The sequence below is a fragment of the Pinus tabuliformis genome, chromosome Q, assembly GCF_031772625.1.
Source record: "Pinus tabuliformis cultivar Carrire ecotype Pingquan chromosome Q, CPIR1, whole genome shotgun sequence".
Taxonomy (NCBI): Eukaryota; Viridiplantae; Streptophyta; class Pinopsida; order Pinales; family Pinaceae; genus Pinus; species Pinus tabuliformis.
Window position 1 is genome coordinate 906745495 of NC_142296.1, and position 10867 is coordinate 906756361.

General features: G+C 32.7%; 1 protein-coding gene across 1 annotated transcript; it reads left to right on the forward strand.

Annotated features, from left to right (window-relative positions):
- The first annotated feature begins 431 nt into the window (after positions 1–431).
- LOC149222401 (uncharacterized) lies at positions 432–815 on the forward strand. The gene has a single exon (XM_089387585.1). The coding sequence runs from the start codon at positions 432–434 to the stop codon at positions 813–815; it is 384 nt and encodes a 127-aa protein (XP_089243711.1).
- Positions 816–10867: the final 10052 nt, after the last annotated feature.

Consider the following 10867-nt stretch of genomic DNA (forward strand, 5'->3'; position numbering starts at 1 on the left):
TATGATGCTTATGAATAATTTCTATATGGTTGTTTGATTATACGAAATAGCGAATAATAATAATTAAAAAATAAATAAATAAATAAAATTATCTCACACTAATTCACCCCCCCTCTTAGTGTGACTTTTGGGCCAACAAGTGGAATCAAAGCATGTTACCTTTAGAATATTTAACTACTGGAAGGTTGAATTCAAAGGAAGATGGCCATGACCAAAGTAGTGGGTAAGACCACAATGCTTGATGGGACCAATTATGCATTTTGGAAAATAAGGTTGAAGACCCAACAAAAGTTTGGGAAATTGTGGAGACTGAATATAAAGTCCCTAATATTATTCTGATATATGCAACAGAGAAGGAAATCTACACATATAATGCACAAGCTAAGCATGATATCTTAAGTGGCTTGGTAGAATAAGAATTCGTCAAACTAATGCAGTGCAAGTCAACTCATAAGGTATGGAATAAGCTCAAAAACTGTTTTGAAGGGGATGCAAAAGTCAAAGAAATTAAGTTGCAAGCACTTAGGGGACAAATTGAAAGTTTGAAGATGGAAGAAGATGAGAATGTTGCTTCAGATTTCCTTCGAGTAGACAATATGGTCAACTCTATTGCAGGTCTCAGTGAAGAAGTCTTGGATAGATATGTAGTTAGAAAAGTATTGAGATCACTTTCCTCAAGATTCAATCTGAAAGTATCAGCCCCTAAGGAACTATCAGAAATAGACAAGATGTTTGTGGATAAACTTCATGGAAATCTCTCCGCATATGAGCTAAGAATTAAGGAAGATAGACCAGGAGTCAAGGAAGAACTTTAAAGGCAACAAAAGAAGAGAAAAATCAAAAGTATCAAGAAGACTCTAACTCCAATGAAGAAGAAGTCAAATTTGTCTGAAAATTGAAGAGAGGAACTAGCAAGTTCAAAGGTAGGCTTCCTTTCAAATGTTTTGAATGTTGAATAATTGGTCATTATGCATATAAATGTCCTTATGCCAAGATAAATGATGATGAGTCAAGAATTAAACCCAAGTATCAAAAGAAGAAGCAAGATAGTAATAATTTATTTTTTTACTCAAACGAATAGAGCAACAATGAAAGGAATGGAAGTGTGACCTTTGAAGAAAGGGGTGAAATATTATTCATTGATGAGATCAAAGAAATTGAAGTAGAAGTTGATTATGGGGTAGAAATTAAAAGTTCATTAAAGGAAATAAGGATACTCAGAAAGAAAGAAATCCAATTAATGCAACAACTTCAAGACAAAAGTATAAATGAAGACATTGTTCTTGCTCTCAAAGTTGAACTATAAGAAGAAAAAAGGGCAAATGATTTTTTGTCTAAACAAATAAATGAAAAAGAGAAAATTTGTGAAAGGTTGGAAGAGGAGATCATCCTTTTGAGAGAAGTGTTAGAGCAACTCAATTCAAAGTTCCACAAAGGGACTAATCCCTAAATCATATTCTCAATATACAAAGTGATGGGCCCCATAATTGTATATTTTATTAGGCCCATTTGATTATTTCTAGACACTTGAAATATGTATCTCACCCCCTTACTTACACATTATAGATTTAATTCGTAGTATTAATGTGTCCTTAGGAATTTGATTTATTCTTGCTTATATGTGCCTAATATTATTTATTTTCACAGAGTGTTATGAGAATATTGGGCATATTCTGAAGATTTGGAAGATGAAATAATCTAAGGACTTGCTAATAAATGAACCAGATAATCTACATGATGAACCAATATTGGATAATAAATGAACAAGATATTATGAAATTATTGAAGATATTTTGGAGACTGAGTGATTGAGAAAATCTAGGAATGTGCTCCCTATCATTTAATAAAGATTCCTATTATTGGGAACCAGATCCACTTTTTGAGGGATTTTGGAGGGGAAAGTTTCCTCCTTTCAAGGAAGATGCTTCCCCACCATTTTGCATAAGTACCAATTCGAATTAACCTCTAAGGGTTATAATTTTTCATCGTTTTTATGAAGAACACTTGATATTGCAATAGTTCTACTTCCACCTCCTGCAGTGATGTACTTGATTTGTTCTCAATCATGAAATACAACTTCATTTTCAGCTTCTAAAGTTTGGTTTTCTTCGTGGGACTCTAAATCTCCTTTGGCTTGGACATCCCAAGAGCCTAAGAGCCCTGTTGTGTACCATTTCTTTTATCTCTTCATTTTCAACAATTTTATGCTCAGTTCCTAGTTTGCATTGCTAAGTCTACTATTCATGCTCCATTTGATGTAGGTTAGATTGATAAATGATTGAAGTAATCTTGTTATTATTTCATTTAGACAGTTACAAGTGTGTTTAATTATTCTCATATCTTTGCAAGGTCTTTTCATCATTGGAATGCTTAGATTAGTTCACTAGCTCACAGTTTTGGAATTCTTGGTTTTCTTCGTAGTAATTTTCTTGAATTTTAGCACATGTTAATGAATATCTTTTGAGTTGTTTCCACTTGTATTGAGTCATAAAAACATCCAAATTAATAACAAAATTTACCCTATATCATCTGCACTTGATCAGGTTAGGCATTTGGTAGGTTAACTAGCTCACCGATTCTTAAATTTTTGGTTTTTAGAGTAGTAATTTTTCTACTATTTTTTAGCACATGTTAACAAGGGTATTTTTGAATTATTCCACTTTGATTGAGTCCTAAAAACATCCTACTTAATAACAAAATTTACGCCATCTCATTTTCATTTGACGTGGTTGGTTTGTTTGAGATAGTGGTACACGTAGTTTTATGAGATAGTGGAAGACGTGGTTGGTTTGTCTAAGATAGTGGTAAATGTGGTTTTCTGAGACAATGGTAAGGTTTTATGAGATAGTAATAGATGTAGTTTGTTTGTTTGATAAAGTGGAAAATCTGGTTTACATTAGTAATATTGAAGCCGAGACATATATTGTCATGGCCCAAAGCTCCATGACCACAGTAAGTAGAGACGGTGAACAACAAAGTCAAAATTGGTTTAAGCTGAAACAATGGTGAATCTGATACCAAGACATGGTCAATCTGAGAAAATGGTGACTATAATGGTGAGATGTGGTTTGGTTGACAAGTAAAGATAGTATAAACATGGTTTATTTGGAAAGTTGAGACAGTGGTAACTGTGAAGCCAGAGACATGGTCTATCTGGCAAGCTACGGTGAGGCCAGAGACATGGTTTATGTGTCAAGCTTTACAATGAAGAAGAACTATATCCCAAATACCATAATTATAATGGGGAATTATAGCATAAAGGTTGCAACTATAGTGGTGAATCGTAGATCGAAGGTTGTGACTACCAAGTCGAGAGTCAACAAAAAACAATGACTACATCACAGTGAAGATCCAAGCCAACACTGTGAAGTATTGATCACTGTGGTAGTATTTGATAGTGTGGATAATAGACATATTTTTTTTTGCAGGGTTGAATCCCCACAAGGATTTTATTGGAAGCCTACAATGAGTCCTTAAAAATCTCCACAAGTTAAGAGCAACCAAGCCATAACAGCAGAGGCTTAACGTGCTAGTGGAAATAGCTTGATCATTGATGTATTATGTCAGAGGTTTGAATCCTTGTGGGGATCCTTTTGGAATAATGTGATTAGCTCATTTATTGGTGCAACTATCAAAGGAACAAATTAATAATATTTTTTATGAGTTGGCGGTCAAGATCTATTTGTCAAAATATTGTAGTTGGTTGGTCATAGGATCAATCCTCATCAACATATGTTCTTTTTTGATATGAAGGTCAGTTTTGTTAACATTTAATGTGAATAATATATATGTTTATGATAATTCTCCTCTACAAATTATTGCACAAGTCAATTTATTATGTATATTGATTTGGTTTGTGGAGGTCATGGTTCAAGACTTGATCAAGTAATTTTGCAAGAGGTTTATTGATATCCTTAGTATGTTCATTTTATCGATCAATTAACAAAATATTTCATTGTGCAACAAGGTCAACTTTTTATGATGTTTATATAGTTGCAAATGGTATTTTATTTTAAATTCACATGGAAGTCAAGCTTTGAAGATTCCAAGAATACCTTTGTGTGAGTAGATTGTTGAATAGGTTGGAGCAAGAGTTTGATCAAGGATTGACAAGAGTTTTAATAAGTAATTTTATAAATAAGAGTTGGATCTAGTTTGAAAATGATATGAAATAAAGGTCCATAAGGAAGTTAAAGAAGTAGGTTGGTGGCTCAATCAAGTTGTATTCTACATTGAGCAATTGCTTGCATCTTTCGAGGTTGGTGCCTCACTTAGGTTGTAGCATATTGTAAATGGAAACTTGCATATCTTGGGGGTAATTTCCTCCAGCAGGTCATAGCCTACAAATATATGTAATGAATTGAAGATAAAGAAGAATAAGATTGGTGGTTTTTTGCCCATATGGGTTTCCATGTAAAAGATTGTGTCTTTTTATGATGTGATGATTTCTTGATTTGTTGATGGTAGTTTGATGATGCATTATTATAGTTTATGATATGATGCTTATGATTCATTGCTATATGGTTGTTTGGTTATAAGAAATTGTGAAATAGTAACACACATTTCAACCTTCAATGGGAGATGTATCATCTTTGCAAAGGAGTAACACACAATAAAGACACAAGAAGTAAAAATAAAGCATTGGAACTATTAACCAAACATATGATGCTTATAAAATTAAATCGTAAACAAATTATATTTTTCAGTCTAACAGTACAAAATAGAAGAAGAGAAACTCTAGCTGAATTAGGGGGCCCTCCCAACTGGCTTCATGTTGCTTATGAAACTACAATGCTATGAACCAAGCCAATTAAGAACACAAAATATCTCATAACATTAGCTCAATCACTCTGTATAATGGAATAAAGTTCAATAATACATAATAATTGATACCTTTATTCCTTAGTATAATGATCTTGTTGTCAATCTTTATACCTCTCAACGCATTGGTTAATTAATTACGTTTATGAAAATTACATTACACCTCTTTATCACTCATTTATGTAGACATTACATATTACAAAAGACACGCATATGAACTCTATTGAGTCCCTTATTTATGACGCATCAAATGCATCTCATGAGAGGTAATGAAAGGTAATATGGTAAATTCCTTAATAATAATAGGCCATAATTTGATCGAGTGGTATACAAATATACCCAATCAGTGCCCATAATTGATTTTCTTATTGGACGCACTATTTTTGGCAAAGTTTGAACACGGGTTTAATCAAAGGATAAAACTTACCATGTCTAATCCCAAACTTATTTGATGAACATGGAAGCATATTGAGGCATCCAGGAGAGAAACACGTATTAGATTTCCTTCTAGAAGTGCACAGATATATCGAATGATGAGGTAGGTAATTGTTTAACCTCCGAATTGTCCTTCCTTTGACAATCCAGTTTTCCCTTTTCCACCCATTTTGGTACACATTTTCACTCCATTCCATCTCGTTTAAGAATTAAAAGTCATCTAGGTCATGCAAGTTACGATGAAAAGGTAATCATCCATCAATAACTCAAAATCTATGTTTTCTTTATGAAATTGGTTTAAACTATAATATAACTACCTAAATGTGCACTTTTTGCAGCTAAACTGAATTTCCACTTCGAAATCCAAAGTTCTATAAGTTCGCGCATGGTAGAGAACAACCAAAGAACACAAGTAGTTTCCAAATGTAATCAACATGGATGTTCACCTATTGGTTACATATGGAATCTCAAAGGATAATCACATCTCATTGATCAAACTTGTGGTCAACATGTGTTTGGAATACTTGTTTTGCGCAGAGTATCAAGAGACCGACTCTAAAATCAAGCAAGCATGGAAAATAACAAGCAGTGAGATCCGAAGACGATGATTTAAGTTGATGATGTTTCAATAAATTCCTTCTCATGAGTCACTCCTTCAGTAGTGAATCATGAGAAGCGAAATTCCTATTTTGATTTAGAAACCTAGATGTCAATTTCAGTTCTTGTTTGTAGGCAATAATTCCTTAAGTTGTTAATCTTGAAGACATTATAAAAATGATTTGTTTTGAAAGCGAAGGATAGTCAATTAAGTTCAAAATTGTTGTTATTATCATTTCTTGTTGAGAACTCAGATTTTACACTTCAAGTAATGTGAGCTCTGTTCATGGCATATCAGTGATTGTGTTGACGATTCAAGTCTCCTGATCTAAGTTTTTAATAACTCGCACTCATCAGGAGCACCCCTTGAGGAAGTGTGAGAGATAATATAGATGTTATTTTCTTCTTTGATTTAATTCCTTTATGCTCTGCAATTAGATTAAAATTTCTTTCACTTCATTGATCAGTTCATTTAGATGCCCTATTTCATTTCAATGCTCTGTTTTTAATTTCGAATTCTACTGATTCACCTTTGGTTCTTTATAGGTCAAGTGCTTGACAAAAATACCAAAAACATTTCCTTTGATTCTCTTTTCTATCTTAGTCCTAGATTTATGCTTGATAGGTTATGACTAGCTTTGGTTCAATGCACACACTTGTAATCTCTTGAAGCTTTCCGCTCTTTAATTACTAGTTGGTTCTTGTTTTCTAAAATAATTTCAATTCCAAGTCTCGTATATTTCATATTAGCTCTACCTTCACAGTTTCATAGTTTAAAATCTCATAGATTAAATTTACGTCAAGCTTCTTAGATTAAAAAATAGAGTAGATTCATATAATAGATTTACTTCAAAGTCTCACATAATAGATTTATTTTCCAAGTCAAGTAGAGTAAATTTATTTTTCGAAGTCCAACAGAGTAAAATTTCATTTCCTTGTTCAATAGAATAGAAATTTAAAATCTTTCACATTAGTATAGTTTGCTTTGAATTCATTCAATTTTCAATTCTTGAATTTCGCAATTTACTTTGGCCTCTAAGAAAGAACATGTGCACATGCTTACTAAAGATCTTGTCATAAGTAGGTTTGGTTTTCACCTTGTAATTAGAATAGTTTTCTTGTAATTAAAAGTTGATAGCCTAGCATATACAGTGCAAGTATACTTCGCAAATTCACGAACCCTGGATTGATAATTTAATGTAAAGTAATTTAACCAATAATTAAATTAGCCAAATTTTTTGGCATCGTTATTGGGGAATGATACATAGGTGTCTACTTTTAATCTATAATGCATTTTCATTTAAACAACTTTATTTAGGGGGAGCGGTAAGACAAGAGGTAGGAACCTGCACAACACAATTGTGGGGTTATCCCTAAACTAGAGTCATAACAATTGCATTTCATAATAGTTGCATTCATTCTTTACATGCATAATTACTTCATATTAAAATAATTTAGTATGCATGTACAAAGAATGAGATTCTAGGGGTATATTTGTAAGTAGAGGAAGTACTTCAATACCAACATCATCAACCACCCCTGTTAGACAATGTAGAACAAGACTTCCTTCTGATACATGCATTCCATCATTTACAGGTAGAATAAGACTTCCTGAAGTGCATAAGTTAGGAATTCAACCTAGGGACTCACCAAATTCATTTACAAAAGTTGTGGTAGAAGAACCTACATCCCCAACTAAAGGAGTCATATTTCTTTCTTCAACAAGTGAACAACTCATAGGACAAGAGTTAGAGGTACCTAGTGAAGAGGAAGAAATATAAGAAGCAATTTTTTGTGAACTACCATTGATAGAGGAACTAGAGGAAGAGGATTTAGTTTAATACAACCCTATCATTGAACCTTGTATTAGCTCTTAATAATATACAATGGCAGGTAAAGAAGGAGAAGTACATAATGGATAAGAAAGACCAATAATTGGTGGAGGAAGAGGTAGAGTAGCAGGAGGTGGTAGACGAGGAAGGGGATATGATGAAGATTTTCACGAAGACAATCCTTTTGGATTCCCTATTCTAGATATCGATACCACTGCTACCATGAAAAACATCTCTCCAAATCCTCCCTAACTTCCATGGGCTAAGAACTGAGGATCCAGGAAACATTTCTTTTTGAATTCGAGGTGTTGGGTAGATCATATGACTGTTTGATTTTTACTCAAAAACTAAAATTGTTTCTTGCTACTTTAAAAGATGGGGCTCTTAAATGGTTCATGGATCTGGGAACACATTCTATAAGGACATGGGATGATATAAAAAGAATATTTGTTAAAAAATACAATGATTATTGCATACACCTTGACCCTAAGGATGAAGTTTTTAATATGACCAAAAAGAGGATGAAAGCCTTGAAGATCTGGTGGAGAAGTTTGTCTATAATTTCAAAAGAGCTAAATTGCATAATTTAGAAGAAAACACATTAAAAATATCTTACTAAAGGGATGAATGAATTGATCTTCTTAACCTGATACGTAAAGGAAATGTTTCTCAATTTTCATTTCAAGATATTTGTGAGCTACGCAAACACATTTCAAGAGGAAAATAAAAATATGGCAAGAATCCAAGAGATCTAGTTATGTCAAGGGTAAGAAAATCTGCATATGGAATGATAATTAGAGTAGAATTAGGTAATTTTATTGACAACTTTGAAACTGATATTCTTGGAAATCTTAGAGAACAACTAGATATGCTAAGAGTACAAAACAAGCAAAAAGATGAAAATGTTTCATTGTCTATTTTTGGTCCTAGATGTAGGAAAAAGCACACATTATGAGAATGCCCTCTTGATAGTGTTGAAATATGTGTTATATGTGAAAAAATCATGCTACAAAGGAGTGTCATTCAATACATGGACTTAAAGTTATTTTCTAAGAAGAAACTGGGACAATACAAACTAAACCACTTTTCTATGTTGCTCCCAGAAGACCTTGGCAACCTCAACAAATAGGTATGGCACAAGATCCCAATGCACAATATCAATCTTATTCACAACCACAAAGTAATTGTAATACACCCTTACCATGGAAAACTTGACCACCTCAACCACAAAACCCATCTTGGTCACAAGGATGGCAAGGTTGTTATGGTAGGAATCCCAAGTATCCTCAAAATTTCCAACAACCATACCCTCAATACCAACCTTAGTATTATTCTCCTCCCCAATCTCCACAATCTAGCCAACCATAATTCCAACCTCAATTAACTTCAAGTTAACCACTTCCACTACCGTCTAATTCATTTCTTCATAAATCTAACTAGGTACCTACACAACCACTACTGAATCCGAACAATAAAGCACCTCAACAACGCATGTATAATGTTGAGGGCCAAATTTTTCAAGCTTGCATAATAACTCTTCTAGATTTAAATTATGTCCAACTTATATCCCGTTGATTTTCGTAAAAGAAAACACCTTCAGTTGTCATCCACGAATATAAATAGGATACAATTTCTAAGAGGAGACATTTCTTGATCAAGAAAAGACCCCTCCAAAGGAAGATATTCCTACACAATTAGATGGCAACCAAATAAAATCAACTCCTACAATTTCTATAGCTGACCAGCCTTCTATCTGCTTATAAAATCCTCCCTTTCCTGAGAGACTTCAAATTGATAAAGGAAAAGAAAGGAAAATAATTTTACCTGATTATAACATGCTAGATGAATTGAAAAATATTTGCATCAAAATTCCATTCCTTCAAGTTATAAAGAAAATACCTATCTTTGTAAATACAATAGAGTTGTGGATCAAGAAACCAAGAAGAAAAATAAAATACATTAAAAAGATTCAATTGGTACAGAAAATTGAAAATATTATGATGGGGAAATCAATAATTGAAAAATATTTAGATCCAGGTAGCCCCATTGTAAAATTCCACATCAATGGTATTAAAATTACAAACACTTTGATTAATTTAGGTGCAAGTATTAATATCACGAGTAAGAATAATATGGATCAATTAAGGTTAACTAATCTTCAATATACCCCAACTTTATTGCAATTAGCATATAGACTTGCTATTAAACCTGATGGTATATTAGAAGATGTATCAATATTCTTAGATTCATGGGAGTATCTTGTCAACTTTATGATATTAACTCCCAAAAATAATCTAGGAGTACAGCCATTGATCCTTGGTAGACCATGGTTTGCTACAACTAATGCATGTATAAGTTGTAGATCTGGTGATATGTTCATTTCTAATGGCAATTCTACTAAGAAATTCACATTATATCCACTTGCCAAAACAATAACAGAAATAGAGAATGAAGTCTGGATTAAAGACGATGATGATGAAGACTTTGAAAACATTCAACCATTATTAACTATTTCACAAAATGATGAAGATGATCAATTATTAAATTTAATGAACAAACATGTTTTTTCTTCATGTTGTGAGTAAAATTATTGTGTACACATGCTAGATCAAAGTTTTCAAGAAGACCGTGGAATTTAATATTTTGCATCTAGACAATTCAAAGTATCATTAAACTCTATGGAGAAGTTTGGAAATTATTTGGTAGAAATTTATCCAGGAAAAACATTAAACATTAATAATAACTTAGAAGAATTTCAAAAGAATCAATTGATAAAGGTGTTACAAAAACATTCCTTTGCATTTGCATGGGAATATACTGACATGGAAGGTATTGATCCAAATACATGTATGCATCATATTTATATTCAAGAAAATGCCAAACCAGTGAGACAATCTCAGAGAAGGATGAAACCTAATCTGAGAGAAATTGTTAAAGAGGAACTATAAAAATTGTTTAATGTGAATTCATATACCCAATTTCAGATAGCCAATGGGTTTCACCCTTGGTTATTGTGCCTAAAAAGAATGGAAAGTGAAGTGTATGCATAGATTATCGATAATTAAACACAACTACTCTAAAAGATCATTTTCCACTACCTTTTATTGATCAAGTATTAGATACTTTAGAAAGGAAGAAATATTTTTCATTTCTTGATGGTTTCAGTGGATATAATCAAATTC